Source organism: Carex rostrata, chromosome 24 (genome assembly GCF_964058835.1).
Source record: "Carex rostrata chromosome 24, lpCarRost1.2, whole genome shotgun sequence".
In the NCBI taxonomy this organism is placed as follows: Eukaryota; Viridiplantae; Streptophyta; class Magnoliopsida; order Poales; family Cyperaceae; genus Carex; species Carex rostrata.
Window position 1 is genome coordinate 6,764,168 of NC_135941.1, and position 16,910 is coordinate 6,781,077.

Genomic DNA, 16,910 nt, shown 5'->3' on the forward strand with positions numbered 1-16,910 from the left:
GTTGAGCAATTGTGTATTACAGTTTGAAATTGTTATATTTGTAGTTAAGATGTGTTATTTTACAATATTGTTGTTTTTATTTTTTGACTTTTTATTTTGAATGTTCTGGATGTTGTATATATGCAATTGATTTATAGTTTAGATATATCAATTTTATAGTATTGGTTTTTGTAGGTTGTATGTTTCATTTTTATAGTTTAAGTTGACAATTTTATAATATTAAATTTTTGTATTTTTTACATTTTGTTTTATAATTTTCATCTGCTTATTTTACATTATTGAAATTTTATAGTTTTTACGTTTTGTTTTCACATTTTAAGTTTACAATTTCATAGTATTGAAAATTGATACTTTTTAAATTTATTTAATCATTTTCATCTGCTAATTTTACATTGTTAAAAATTTATAGTTTTTACATGTTATTTTTACAGTATAACTTTATATTTTTACAATATTGAAAATTAATATTTTTTAACATTATATTTTATCGTTTTCATCTGTGAATTTTGTATGACTGCAATTTTACAGTATTCATTATTTTGATGATTTATTTGTGTGTTCATTAAATCAAGAAAAAAGAATAAAAAAAATAATCGAAAAATTTAATTTTGCATTTTTATCACGTTTTTTGTCAAAATAACTGCTAATAACTAACACTAACTGCCAATAACTTCCTATAACTGCTATTTCTGAAAGTACAGTTTGAAAGTACATTTTTTGTCCTGTTGTGCAAGTTGCAATCTGTTTCTAACTATCATGAGACCACTTCAAATAGTTGCTGGATGTTTTGTGATTAACTGATATATTTTATGTGATATATTGTATAATTATACAACATGTAGAAGTAATTTTACAGTATTCGCGCAAGTCAAATCTGTAGACAAATGGTGGACAAAGGTCTGTGGACAATTAGACGCTTCCTAATTCTTTTACTCACTTTTTAAATAGATAGAAAACCATTTATTTTGAAGAAGAATTATATTATTTCCTTCACTTCTGTCTCCACTTTTTCCCCGCACTATCATTATCAAATATTAACTTCCTCAACTGCCAATGGTCCCGCTAATAACTGCCTTAACTAACTTTTGAATTAAATTATACTGTCCATGCTAAACATGACTTGTCATTATGTCTGTCAAGTATTTGTTATTATTTCTGACATTATGATACATTGAGTTGATTAAATATGACTTGTTGGCAAGTTCAAGAATACAGTATTCATTTTTTGTCTTGTCAATTATTTATCTATGTAACATAAAATATTCATCTAATCTATTTAAGTCATATATGTATTATTGAAAGTTGCAATTAAAATATTTAGAAATAAAGGTTTATATGTTTATTGATGTTCAACAAAGTATTTGTCATTATGTCTTGACAAGTATATATCATTATGTATGACAATTATTTATCATTATTTCTGACATAATGATACATTGATTTGATTAAACATTACTTGTTAGTAAGTTCAAGCATAAAGTATTCATTTTTGTATTGGCAAGTATTTATCAATGTATCATAAAATATTCATCTAATTTATTTAAGTCATAGATGTTTTACTGAAAGTTGCAATTAAAATATTTAGAAATAAATGTTTATCTGTTATTGATGTTCAAGAAAATACTTATCATTATTTATGACAAGTATTTATCATTATGCCTGATAAGTATTTAACTATTTATCATTGTTTATAACATGAAGATACATTACTTGTTGACAAGTTCAAGAATAAAATATTCATTTTTTTGTATCGGCAAGTATTTATCCCTATGAAGTTTGGACCCTGATGTTTATTTAGTGGTCCTTCGTAGTGTGGGGACGATACAGAGAAAAAAGAAATTTTGCACTGGATAACTGATGGACTTTTTTCTGCTTACATAAATAGAATTCATTACATAAGGATTAATACTTATACATTCCAGATAAATACTTTAATGCTTCATGTTAAATAATTGTCTTTTATTAATGATTTAATGGTCCCTACAATAGTTGTGGAAGTTAGTGCGGGGATAAATGCGGGAATTGAGGTGCGGAGATTGTATCAGAATTCATTTTTGAATGGTTTAGAATTTTTAAATTACTTCAGGGGATAAAAAGATGTTATTTTTTAAATTAAATCTGCATAAAATAACAATAATTATTTTTGTATAATAAAAGATGCTATTTTATAAATTTGAACTGGGGACGGAACAATAACAACTACTTTTAACTGAGGGTTGAGATTTGGGAGATTGATTCAAAATTTTCCAGTCACACTCGCTGTTAGAAATTCTGTAAGACACGGAGCAAACTGTACGGGAAATGTTGACCAATAAATTATCTCATATTAATTACCAGGTCCCAACTGTTTGATGGTGTATACTGTCCTAATATAAACCGAGTTTTTGTATAGTCAACCTATTTTGACTATTAGGGAGGGGAGAGAGAAGGAGAGTAGCCCGGTTTCGATTTCGTGAACTTCAAACGAACCCCAGATTTCGAATCAATCTTCTCTCTCTCCACTTAAATTTTATACACTTTTCTTACTCGAAATCGTAGATCTTCAGTCTTGGCTAGAATTCGTCAGTATCCCTTCAATTACTTTGGCTTGAAACTCCAATTTTCGTCGCAATTAGGGTTTCTTCCCTTAGGGTTTGGAGTACCGTGCTGTGGTGTTCTACTCAACTCCGCTGCGTTTCCAACGAGACAAATTGAGTTAGGTTCCAACACTTAGTAGCGAGCTTCCTTCACTTAAAATTTGACGGGAGCTCCTGAACTAGGGATTCGGATGAGAATTTGGGCGTTTTGTGAAAATTTGAGTTTTCTGTGAAGTAACAGCCGCAAAATGTTCTATTCTCAGTTTATTTTGGCGAAAAAAGGGCCGCTTGGCACGATTTGGATTGCTGCCCATTTAGAGAGGAAATTGCGGAAGAATCAGGTTGCTGATACTGACATTGGTGTTTCTGTTGGTAAGTTTTATTCTAATTCAATAGCTTATTGAGGATTAAAAATCTAGCTCCATTCAATTTTGTTTAACCCACCTCAAAAAACAAGACTTTATATGTGCTTAGTTATGGCCTTTTATAGAACGTTGCTATTATTTGCTAAGGGAACCGGCATAACAGATGGACTGTGCAGAATTAGTAAGTGTTTTCGCATATGATGGCCATGTAAAACATACAAGAAAGGTTACCCAAGAATTGGGTCTTAGTAAAAGAAAGATTGAGGTTTTGGACAAATTAAAGCGAAGTCAATGAAGTCTGAACATAGCAGGATAGTTATATTTCAAGTGGTAAAAACTGTGAATAGATAAAATAAACTCAGATAAAGAAATACACCTGTTGAGGATGAAAATACATATAGTTGTTATTTAGAAAGAGAGAATTCAAAAATCTGCTGAGATACTGAACTTGATGAGGTAAAACAAATTTGATAGAGGACGGAACAGTTTATGGAGGATAGTTTCTACAAGGATAGAGAGGTATATGGAGAAATTGTGTTTAATGATCAAAAGGAGAAATTGGTTGATTTATAAAAATAGAGATTTTCTAGGAAACAAAGGATCAGACTATGAAAGAACCTTGTTTATTAGGGAGAGTAAAATAGAAGCCTTGAAAGAGAAATTATTTCCGTATATGGTGCAACACTTAAAATCAATGCAGAATAGTTTGCAAATGTTATGATTTGGTAACATATAAATATACACAGGGGACCAGGATTTCAGTCAGAGAGTAATCTATGGATTTTTCCATCCTTACATATTTTAACCACTGCAGATTCTATTCTCTTTCCTGATGTGCCAATTGCTTTGCGTCTATCGAGCCATCTCTTGCTTGGTGTGGTGAGAATATACTCCCGCAAGGTGAATTATTTGTTCCATGACTGCAGTGAGGCCTTGCTGAAGATAAAACAGGCCTTCAGGTCAACTGCAGTTGATCTCCCACCAGAGGAGTCAACAGCTCCATACCATTCCATCACTCTGCCCGAGACATTCCATCTTGATGATTTCGTGCTGCCTGACTCTGCATTTCAGGGGTGAGTAGAGTTGAATTTATGATATTAAGGTTTTGCATCTTGACTGTGCATAATGGATTGTGCTAACCAGCAGAGTTCGTGATGGGTATAATCAGACAAAGCAGAATGCTATGGTGTGATAAATTACTAGTTTTAGGCCAGGGTTATAATTTATTTATCATATATGTAGTAATTGCAGAAAAAATAAAAGCAAATGCAAACATAACAAAGTGATACCATGTCAACGAAAGGTTTGCAAGGGTGCTTATTAGTAGAAAAGCACATTCGTATGGCATAATATTATCTTCAAATGAAATACCACCATGATAATAAATTAAGACTCCATCTGTTATTTATTTAGTTTCTCTATGTTCCAGTGACTATGTCGATCACCATATTAGCACTAAAGAGCAGATTACACTACAAGATAACTTGGAGAAGACTGAGTTCTCAACTTCAAAGTTTGGATTGGATGGTTTGTACTCCTCATGAAGCATCAAATTTTCCTTTAGATGCTAACAGTTAATTAAGAATTTAACAACTTTTGTGTTTTGTGTTGCAGAGCGTTTTGGTGATGGAAATGCTTCCCACTTTGGCCTGGATCTCGAAGAGGTAAATAATTTGACCATATAGCCTTTATGTGTTGTACTAAGAAATGTATGGAATTAGGGATTCATATATCACTGACTACTATTTGCTATGTTTTTCTCTGTGTCGACCTAGTAACAAATCTGCTTAATCATTTCATTTTTTGTTGTTAACTTGGTTGATTGTTGGACTGCATTGTTTTCTTTAACATGTTGGGACGGGCTTGATGCTTTATTTTTATGGACAACATTGGATGTTTTTTTTGGGCCTATTTATAATTGTCTGATTGTTAATATATTAAAATGGTAATTTTATTTTTTAAGTATTGTTTAATATCGCTATAGTAGTCTTGTGTTGTGGTAAACTAATTCAAGGGCCCTTTGTAACTCTAATGGTTAGTATGAATAGTGCCTTTAGAGTTTCTTTCTTCTGTTGAAAGAAACAAGGCCTACTTGGCTGAAAATGGCCTGTTATCTTTGTAGTAAAATCTAATTTACCCTTTGAATCCTTCTTCTCTTGTTATGAGCATGTACTCTTCAGCCGTAATAAATTTTACTTTCGAAACAGATAGATAAGATGCTTCTTATACCAAATTGATGAGTTAATTGTCCTCAGGATTTATTCTTACCAAAGGATCAATCAGCAATGGATCATTCTTCATTTCGACTGCCTTCAGATGATAATGGGTAAACTCAGCCTCTCCAACTTTTTCCCTTTCTTCCTTTTTGTGGTATATAAATAGTACTTCTATTCATACCATATAAAACTGTCTGAGACAAAAAAAAAATATGCGTGTCTACGAAGACAACCTGTAAATCCTAATTAATATACTTCAAGCAAATGAGGACAAAATAAGTACATAACCAAAAGAATGAATTTGCATGCTGCTGGTGCCATATGGACACACGCGCACGCGAACACATATATACATAGAGATGTATAGATAGCAAGTGAGGTTTTCAGAAAGAGAGGGAGAGAATCAATTGTGTTGCCCATTAATATCTCTTGGCTAGGGGTGTTCAAACGGTCGGTTCGGTTTAAACCGAACTAAAATAATCAAACCGAACTTAAAACCGAAGTTTGAAAATCCAACCGAACCGACTGAACTAAAATAGCAAACCGAATTAAAACCGAACCATTTAAACCGATTTAAACTTCGGTTTGTTCGGTTGAACCGAACTTTCTCAAAAATCAAAACTCAATACATCTATAATACTCAATTTAAACTTTGGTTTTGATTAATGAACCAATTTAAACTTCGGTTTTGATTAATGAACCAAAATAATACTAGAAGTCTTGACCCTATCAATAAAATCGGTCGGTTCAGTTTAATCGGTTTTGAGAAATAAAAACCGAACCGAACCATTTAAACCGAACTAAGTCACAAAATCAACCGAACCGAACCAATTCAACCGAACAACCGAACCATTTAAACCGAATCTTACCGGTTCGGTTCAAAACCAAATAAACCGAACCATTTGAACACCCCTACTCTTGGCTGTTCAAGCCATATTTACTGTCAACAAATCCTTGGCTTTAAATCTCTATATAGGAATTACTGTGGTAGGTATCTTGACATTTTTACATTTCTCTCAAACAGTACCTTTCATCAAGGCCAGTCGTCAGCAGGTCCAACAAACATGGACTTAGACCAGGATCAAAACGAACTTGTCAATGCTGAAAAGGACGAGGATCACAAAACTAGCACAGATCTCTCTAATTGGAGCGGGTACAATATCCAGACTCCGGGGTACAACATTGCCACACCCGGTTACAACATACAGACTCCCGCTTATAATATACAGACACCTGCTTATAATATACAGACCCCCGACCTTAATGAAATATTCTTCTCTCAAGGTCAAGGCAGCCACATGGATGGCTCTTCGGTTCCGGCAACACCTTTTCCAGAAACTCCCTTTCATGATGAGGTGCACTCACCAGAAACCACTGAGTGCGCCCCTCCTTCTACTCCTGGGTTAATGGAAGAGACAGCTCATGCCAGGGTCAATGATGCATCGCCTTCTGTAAATTATGAAGATGCCCCAAAGGCTGATAATAATTCTGCTCCATTTCTCCAACCTTGCTCCGCTAATGGCACTGTTGCTTTGAAAGCAGCTTCTGCAGGAGAGAATACAACAACTGAAGAGGGAATTGAGAATGCTTGTGAGTCTGCTCAACAGGTTGCTTTGGAGGGTAATGCTGAAAAGCCTTTACCAAGTTTTGATGCACCTAATATGAATTGTGAGGTATCTGACATGTGTGTTGACCGGTTTGGTGAAGAGAACATGCCTGTTGAAGGTGTGATTCCTGGAAATGCTTCAGATTTGGTGAACTTGAATGAAGCTGCCGTAGATTCTACTGTTGGGCTTTTTGGTAATTTTCTGACTCTGATTATGTATTCTGACCTTTTTAATTGCTCCAAATCCACATTTCATCTTGCAATTTTGATTTTTGTAGCCTACCTTTAGGACTTCAGGGTTTGCTATCTGTAAAGTTAGCTTTTATGATAACTAGCCATTTTCTAATCACTAGATTGGTGTACCCTTTTGCATTGGTTATTGTCCTTTCAAACTTACTCTTGTGTTACTTCTGATAATTTGGAGCCTACCTTTCTTCTAAACTAACAAGGAAATATATTTCCAAATGTCTGAAACCATCTCCTTAAGACAAAACTCTAAGGGATCATATATTCATATATCTAAATATAAAATATAAAATAAATAAAAAGTGAAATATGGAAGCTATATTGTTTAAGTTGCTGTCGATGTATTCTCTTCAGGTGCTGAAACAATTCGCAATGATGAAGCAATGAACAATTTGGAGGTTGAACAAACCCCTGAACAGCTACAATTTAAAGAAACGCCAAATATGGATAACACGGCTTTCACGTTGACAACAACAAATATGGATAACGCGGCTTTCTCGTTGACTACACCAAATATGGATAATGTGGCTTTCTCGTTGACAAGCAGTGTATTTCCAGAGCCAGAGAAAGTGCTTCAACAACCAGTATTTGATACTGCAAATCGAGCTGATGAATTGGGACAGGTTACAGTGGAAAGAGCTGTATCAGAGTTGGATGGGAGCATTGACAGGACAGTTAGTTTGATTGGCCAGAAACGGCCTTTGGAAGATGACAGTTTGTTGTTGCATTTTGAAAAGAGTAGTACAGAAAGAGTTTCCAGCAGGCAGCGGGTTAAGAAGAGTAATAGTGATTTCCTTACTGATGACCATGATGTATTGGCTTCTATTCTAGGTAATCTCACTGTTTATTCATTTAGATTTGTTGTTTCTCTATTGTAATTTAATTATCCAATTTTTGTTTGAAAACAAAATTATTCGTGGCCTTTTAGTCTGTCTAATTTTATCTTTTGTCCTTTCGTACTCCATACATTTCATGATATCAATGCTCCACTGCCAGAGTTCTTTGGTTTATCCAAGTTATTTTATTTTTTTCAGAAAATGGCATCTTTTAGTTAGGAACCTTATGGTTAGGCTTGCAATAGTTAATTTTCACAAACTCAATATTCTTTCATTTTTGACATGTGGGACTATAAACTGAAATGAAGTAAAAATAAGTAGTAATAGGTAAACTACCAAGTAAATAGCTAGCATGTTTACTTGGGAAATGGCAGGCAAAATTTAAAAGAAGAAAAACTAATTGCTCTGATCCAATGGAGGATCACTTGTAGCTAAACTAGCTGAATGTCTTGACAGTTGATGCTCATAATATGGTAGTCCAAATTCAGCTTGTTACCATCCATAACAACCAGTGTTTTCCTAAAAAGAACACAGCAATTATTCTACTATAAAACACCAAAATACAGTAAATTGTTTGGTTTCCTTGCAAGTACAATATATCCTTTTTTAGTTGAGTGCACATTTATGCACCATCCCTTTATTGGACTAACTGTAACCTGTAATTTATTTCTCTCTCTCTGTTAGCTGGCAAGAGGACCCCAGGACTGCGTTTGGGGTCCACTCCTAACAAGTCGAGTTTACTCAAGCGTCAGAAGATGACACCTAAGACAGGTATCAACAAGCGGAAGTTGCAGATGGATGATGCCATGGTCTTACATGCAGAGTAAATGCTCTTTATCATTTGCTATTATGTTGGATATTTATGTTTTCGTTTTGGTTTCTTCTAATGCATATTGATATCTGTGGGATAAAATCAGTTTTATGTACAGATGTATACAAGTCTAGGTTCAATAGACAATTGTTAACTACTTTCCAGATTTCTGTCATAATAGAATGGAAAATGATGTTTCTCTATTTCCATCTAAATGTAGATGACAGTGATGATGATAATAATAATAACAACTGAAGATATATGTCTATTATCTACTTCGTCATGAAACCAAAAAACATCCTTTTCATGTTATTTGTGATGATGATGGTCATATTTATAATGTTCTCATTCTTAAAAAGTTGATCTTAATGAAATAAAAATATTTCTTAATAGTAAAGAGGCATTGAATATTAGTTACTGTGCATGTTATTTCTATTGTTGCTCTTGACACATCTCATTTTTTTATGGTAGTTGTACTGTGTTCTTGGTGTAAATGTTTCATTTTGTTTTAGTGTTTTTGGCTAATAGCTTCCAAATTCTATTTCTGGCATTCCTGCTCCCTACCCCCCCCCCCCCCCCCCCCCCCTCTCATTTTTTTGTTCTTCACTTTTCAGTGTGATACGTCAGCAATTAATAAATACAGAAGACATATGCCGTTTGAGGAAGAAGGCTCCATGTACTCGTGCTGAGATATGGATGATTGAGAAGGGTCCTTTGGAAGATGAGATTTTCAGTGTAACATTATTCAGCGGTATGTCTTTTGACTTCATTTTCTCCTCTAGAAATTCTTTCCTATTGATCTTGATTGCACGGGAATCAGCTGAAGTAATTAGACATTATTGTAAAATATCCACCTGGCTTTAGTATGTAATTAAACAATTGGTTGAAGATGAATTAAAAATAGTTTCACTTGATCCTTAAATCTGTGTTGTAAATATTGATTTTGCATATAAAATGCATCAGTACCATTGATTTTTAACAGCTTTAAAACTTTTAACTTCCCAGTAATTGAGGACTAAATGTATGATCTATGCCAGATATGTTTACTACTCAAAATCAAAATCTGAATGTCAAGCCAAAATAACCCCAAAGAACACCACTCAACATAAAAGTGAGATTAGCATTGTTTTAATTTCATTACATAATTTATTGTCCTAGTGCATAATTCATTACAGTATTATATAGAGTTGTTGTTTTATTCTCATGTGCTACTGGAAATTGTTTGTTTGTTGCAAGTACAAGTTGAAAACTCATCTAGCATTATTTATTGGTCTTATATGGTGGACTTGTATTTATGTTTGGAGGTTTCAATTTTGCTCCTTTTCTCCAGGTGCTACAGAGGAGCTAAGTGAACTACAACGCCAAGCTTACGAGATAGACATCTTTAAACCTTTGAAACAACTAATAAGAGATGGCAAGGGGAAAGAATTAGAAACAGATGCTCCTAAGGTGACAAATGAGGAAATACCATATACACCATATCATACAGCAGTTGAGGAACAAGGCAGCAACAATGCTGGTACACCCTATGCATATCCAGTCGACTCAAGTCTAATTATTCCGCCACATGATGAACCCTTTTATGGGCTCAATAATGACAACTTTATACCAGAGCAACAACTGGAGAGCAACAATGAACATGTTCAACCTTCTGATGAGGTACCAACAGATTTGGATAAAAACGATAGAAGCACTGAAATCGGCCAAGGGAACTGTGAACCTCTCCTTGTGCCTGAGGAGAACCTTGCAGAGAGTGGATCTGGTTTAATACACATTGATGAGATGAAAGATGAGATGGATAAGTTGTTTGAACCAGAGAAAAATCCTGCTACTGAGGATGGTAGTGTCGAGAATGTGAATAATTTAATTCAAGGTGAGGGCGTTATGCAAGAAGAAGTGTTTCTCTTTCCTGATCAACAGGTTGAAAATGACGGGAATGTCACATCAGTGGCAGGGGAGAATTCTGTATTGCAAGAAACTAATGCAGGGGGGTTTGTTGATATGGAGGGCATGGGGCATAATGACTTTATACCGAAGGAGAGCAGTGTAAGTTTAGCTTTCTTACCCAAGAGAATCTTAATGTGTCTTGACCAATGATTAAAGGGTATAAAAGTGTAGAAAAAGTTTTTTCTATAATACTTGGTTAAGAATCTGCACCTCCACCTCCTTGTAAGAAAACAACCCCACCTAATGCACACATGCACAGCCACACACAAAATGATAGCTCAATAATGAAAGAAATCACCCCAAACAGTCGTACCATTCTTTGTTAATTAAGGCCAACTTTTCTGATAGTGGCTAATATGGTAGCTTTGTTTTGTCTGTTCTTTTTGGGGTACAGGATTTTTGCAGTGCAATAGAAGGTGTGGATACAGGTAATGTTCTATCCTTGGTTTTATTTATATTCACACGCCCACCCACTCACCCACACACAGACAGACAGAGTGCTTTAGGAAATGGGCATTTTTGCACTTATGTGACCTTTGTTTATTTTGTTTTCGCGATTTTGCTCATTCAAGTCCATGGTTCACTATGCTAAATAAATTAACCAAGCCTTTACATCTAAAGTCAAGTTATTCTGCATCAATCATTTTATCACCATGTCCACTTGACAAGATTTGAATAGAGTATATATACCATCAGAGCAGTGCCTTCAAGTCCATGGTTGCACTTGCGGTTCACTACTCTATTCTCTCATTTTGGTCTTCATTTGATTTTGTTTGCTTCCCAGATTTTCTAAATGCTGATGAGGAAATTGACTGTCATGAAGAAGGAGATGATGATGTCGATGATGCAGGAGAGATTCGGGCACTCGACAATAGTGGATGGTCTTCTAGAACCAGGTTTCAAAATACCCTACATTGCTACAGTGATAAATTTTTTCATATGCATGTCAGGAAGCTCTCCACAAAAAAATAAAATACTATTTCTTTTGCTGCTGCAAATAGCTACCAGCATTAATCACTCCTGTGACTGGCAACTGAGATTTTAGATTATTCGACAGTGGCCCATGACTGTTATGCAAACATGTGGGATACTTTTCTTTAAATTTTCACAAATGTGCCCCTCCAAATGAGCTAATTTTTTTTTCTGTTAATCTTAAAAGCCAAATGAAAATAAAATGAGGTGAAATCGATTTAGATTTTGGGTTATAGGGTAACTTGCATATTTTTTATTCTTTTTGTTATTACCATTATATTTTATAACCTTGGTAGCAGTTGTGTTAATGCAATAGCACATAAAATAGTAGTTTGCTACAATTAGGAGAATTTTTGGGAGCTATATGCAATAACATCACTGACTGTGTTTTGCTAATGGTAAGGAACCTCAAAATAATTACTCATGGATTGGTGTTTGTCAAAAAAAAAAAAAAAAAGAAAGAAAGAAAATGGAAAAATTGGTGCCACTCATGAAGTTGTCTATATCATTACTAACTCTATATCCTTTAATTAGCTAATATCCACATTTGTTGATCATGCCTTAGTGTTTATTTTTGCGAAGGGGAAGAAATTCTTTTCTGGTTAATTGGGACAAAAAATATTAGTTCTTTTATATTATACAAGCAAAACTTGTTTGCCTTTTTTTTTTTGCTAATTTCGAAATTAGAGATTTCAATGGATGAATTTTGCAATGGTAATAACTTAAGGAAAATGTTGCAAGGTAGTTGATGATTTTTGGTGTGATTACAACTGTAAGATGACATTCAATTGTTTCGCTGCAGGGGAGTTGGTAGGTACCTAAAACTTTTGTTTGATGAAGAGACAGGGCATGGAAGAAAGAGTGTCGCTGTTGATCAACTCTTAGTTGGGAAGTCCCGCAAGGAAGCTTCTAGAATGTTCTTTGAAACTTTGGTATGTCAATAATTTTTCCATGATTCTAGGCATATGAGTAAACAAGGCTTGCAACCATTTAAAAAAAAAATGGTGCAGTTTCAGTGTAGTATTGTTTTTCCTTTTTAGTGTAAGTGTTTACTTAATTGTTCAGACCTTCATTAAAATGTAGTGAACTGTTTGCTGGTTTAGTTTTGGTCTTATTCATGTAGTTTTTGTTTGTGTAAATGTTTTGTAGGTTCTAACTACCAAGGACTATATCCATGTGAACCAAGAAGTTCCATTTGGATTTGTGAATGTCAAGCCAGGAGTAAAGCTTATGCAATCTGAGTTCTGATACACTATCAGGCCATACCATACCATATGACTCATAGATAAAAGGAAGTATAATTTATTCTTGTCATTTATACCTCCCTCCTGCGACTTTTCTTGTAACCCTAGTTTTAGTTTGTCAAGTTAATTAGATGTTTTATGCATGTTGTAGTATAAATGAAGCTTACCATTCAGGTGGCATCATTTGTGTATATATATTCCATGTAAAGTTAATTATCCGACAACTTTTGTTGTAGGTGGTTCTCTTATTTTCGGTTAGGTCAGTAATTATAAACAGCTATTGTGTGTTTAGTAGCAATTTGGTTCGTATGTGAAAGATGTTTCAGATTTTTCATTACCTTGTCTGTTTAATTTAAGTATTTGGTTATAGGAGCTAATTTTGCTAGTTTTTATTGGACTGGGAAACTCATTACCGTTGGGTTTGCATCGAGGTTCATTTTTCTGGTGCTTAGCTCTTCCTCATTCTTTCACTTGGTTTATATATTTTGCTCCCTTGCATCATTAATAATTAATAATTAATAATTAATAACTAATGATCGTGTAATGTTCCTTCGAATTAATAATTGCTAGTTGTATGATATTACTGTTGTTTTTGTTGCTTGACTGGTATAAGTGAATCAAGGAATGATGTCGCTTGGACTTGTATGAATACATGTACATGTGCGTAGTAGAAAATGTCATAAACATTTGGTACCATATTTCACTTCTGTAGTTGTGCAAATATGTATACAAATGCACGTATGATGTATCAATCATAAACTTGTTATAACTCGTAATGACAGGGTATTTGCCATTCATATTTCACTTCTGTTTTTGTACAAATATCAAATATGTATATAAATGCATGAATCGGTCATAAACTTGTTATAACTCGAGGTATTTGCTGGCAGCCTCTGCTAAGTTCTAAAAAAAAGACAAGGTATTTGCCATGACAGCAGCATTTTGTTTTTCACAATATTTATGTGTTTTATTGCATGATCCAAATTGTTATTGGTACGGAAGAGGGGTTTTAAACTTTTAACAAGTATTATCTCCATTAGGAGCTTGCAGTAGGACGACTCTTAAACTAGAGTAGAAATTAGCATAAACTATGCGACTCCTTTAGTTTGTCTCAACTTAGCATTAATTATCCATTTTTAAACGAGGTATATTAGATAATTTCGTTCTGAATTCAGCTATCAGTTTTGTCGTATCATGTCATATCCGCATCTTTGTTTATAAATGATTTATATTTGCTGAAAATTATACAAGAGTTTGTGCTGTATTTTGCTCTTAACGGTACAGAGTTCACACCTAGTACATAATGAAGGTTGGATAAGTTCGGAAAAATATTCTTCTTGGACGAGTCGAATTGTTTTTCTTTTTAAATTGTAGGAAACCAAAAGCACTAAATAATCCAACTTAGATTCCAAATTTATCTATATCCTTTACTGGCTGTGCTGGTCCAATTCACATCCTCTCTAATACCTGACGGCCATTTTTATTAATATCCAAAAAATAAAACTTAATTTTAAAAATAACCATCAGTTCTGTTTTTTTTTTCAAAAATAACCTAACCGCCAGGCCCACGGGCGGCCCACTAAATAAGCAAACCGCCTGGACCAAGGGCGGTCTGCTAGGGAGAAAACCCCACCCCCCCAGGCGGTTTGGTATGGTACCCATTAAACCCAAAATCCGGATGACATCAATACAAATTATTTTGAAGTATATCAATATTTGTTTAAAAATTGCATAATTTTTTTTAATATGCATATTTTTTTTTTTGCAAATAAATTGCATGTATATCAATATATATTTTTTAAATATGTATATATATATATTTTTTTTTTTGCAAGTAAATTGCATGTATATCAATATTTTTGAAAAAAAAAATATGTATATATATATTTTTCAAGTAAATTGCATGTATATCAATATATTTCAAGTAAATTGCATATATATCAACCCCTCCCCCCCCCACGGGCGGTCTCCTAGGGGTTCATACCGTGCCCATTTAACCCGATTTTTTCTCTCTCCTCACTCCAAACTCATTCTACCACCCCACCTCAAAGGCAGAGAGAAGGGAGAAAGAGTTGAAGGCGATTTTTTTGACGATTTTCGGCGATTTTGAGGGCGACTACAGCTACAAGTAATTTAAATATTTTATTATTTTTTAATTTTTTTTAATAATTTTAATATTTTTTAATTATTTTCTAAATCCATTACTGTTCAATTAGTCTAATCCATTCCTTATTTAGAATCAATACAAGTCTAATCCATTACTGTCATTTGAAATCCTAGTTACAATGGCACCCAAAGTTGAAAAAAATAGAGGAAGAACTCAAATCGAACGTGAAGAAAAAAGAACACTTATTGATAATTTTTGGACGGCTGAAGCCTACGCGGTGAGGAATTTGGAAAAAATGTTTTCACCCAAAAATAATGAAGAATTTATTAGCACTCTTGATCCATCAATTAGAAAAATACTGATGGAAGGCTGGGTAGACAGGGTCCCTCCCCCTGGATGGGGACAGTGCTGCTTATGTGACGTAAAGGGAGATATGGTGGATATGTTATTTTTTAACAGTAAAACTGTAATTTATTATAACAATATAACTATAATATATTATAATATTATTATAATAATTAATTATATATATTAACAACATAGGATATTAATTATATAATTATAAATTAATAATATATATTAACAAAATACGATATAAATTATATAACGGTGCTTAATTATATAGTTATATATTGTTAATAAAATACTAATTATATACTATCTATATATTAATAATATCTATAATTATCACAATATTATTGTAATAATTACTTAAACTATAATTTTACAACATAATAATTATATAATTTTTAACCATAAATCCTAACTCTAATGTTTTATTAACATCTCACAATTCAAGCAAACATTAATAAGATGAAAAAAAACATAATTATTTTTAGGGTTTATGGTCGGATTCTTCTATGGTTAAACATGCAAACATTAATAATATGAAAAAAAATCTCAATGCTCTTGTCACCAACTATAATTATTTCTACTCGAAAATTACCAAAATTTGATGATAATCAACACCAAAATCATGAAATGAAGAGGGATCAAATTCTTCTACTTATTTTTTTGGTTTTTATTATATATGTCACCAACTAATCGAATCGAACAATTTAATCACAATCACAATCACAATTACATTTAATCACAATCAAAATTACATTTAATCAAATTCAATCGCATTCAATCACATTCAATCAAATCGAATCCAATCGAATCGAACAATTATAACCTAATCACATTCAATCATCGAATCAAAAACTTACCCGAGAGAGAGGGAGAGGAGGGTGGCAGCTGGTCGAGCGAGTGAGAGAGCGAGAGAGGGGGTTGTCGGGCGGAGGGAAGAGTGGCGGAGTCGCTAGGATGGCAGTGGTAGTGGTGGCCGGTGCAGCTAGGGTTTTTCGATTTTTTTTTTTTTGTTTCTCTGTTCTGGACGAAGGCAGAGAGAGGACAAAGGTAGAGAGAGGGAGAGGAAGCTCACGGGTTGGGTTAAATGGTTCTCTACCAGACCGCCCGTGGGGGGGTTGGTCTCCATAGGAAACCGCCCGTGGGGGGAGCGGTTTGGTCCTAAGGAAACCGCCCGAGGGCCAGGCTGTTTGGTATTTAACTGGGCCGCCCGTGGGCCTGGCGGTTAGGTTAGATTTGAAAAAAAATTAAATACAGGGTTAATTTTAAAATTACCTTTTTTTTAGGGTATCAATAAAAATGTCCGAATACCTGATAAGGGAATCTTTTACAATTACTAGATCTGGACCGTTCTTTTTAAGTTGGCACGAATCTCAAAGCCCAATAATACTACCCCCTATGTTAGCCCGAATCCCAAACCGGTTGAGATTTATTTAATCTCAAACCGTAAAGTGAGGGTAATCCTCTGCAATACTTGAGAGGATACGAATCCATGCCGGTCTTAGGATCTCAGAACTGTTTCCTCTCAGTGGACGGTGCAGTAAAAACAGGGAAATGGACTGTATGCAGTAATATGTGCTGCATTTTGCCTTTAGGGCTCAGGGGGGCAGTATTATTTGAGCTTTGAGATTCG

The 16,910-nt window shown here is 34.1% G+C and overlaps 1 protein-coding gene across 1 annotated transcript; it reads left to right on the plus strand.

The window, feature by feature from the left end:
- Window positions 1–2,386: 2,386 nt before the first annotated feature.
- On the plus strand, window positions 2,387–13,194 carry SYN4 (sister chromatid cohesion 1 protein 4). Its single transcript, XM_078326073.1, has 14 exons — window positions 2,387–2,948; window positions 3,756–4,014; window positions 4,371–4,468; window positions 4,556–4,605; window positions 5,197–5,267; window positions 6,182–6,957; window positions 7,364–7,840; window positions 8,530–8,668; window positions 9,271–9,407; window positions 9,987–10,702; window positions 10,998–11,031; window positions 11,388–11,499; window positions 12,378–12,507; window positions 12,725–13,194. The coding sequence occupies exons 1-14, from the start codon at window positions 2,825–2,827 to the stop codon at window positions 12,821–12,823; spliced, it is 3,222 nt and encodes a 1,073-aa protein (XP_078182199.1). The 5' UTR covers window positions 2,387–2,824; the 3' UTR covers window positions 12,824–13,194.
- The last annotated feature ends 3,716 nt before the right edge of the window (window positions 13,195–16,910 follow it).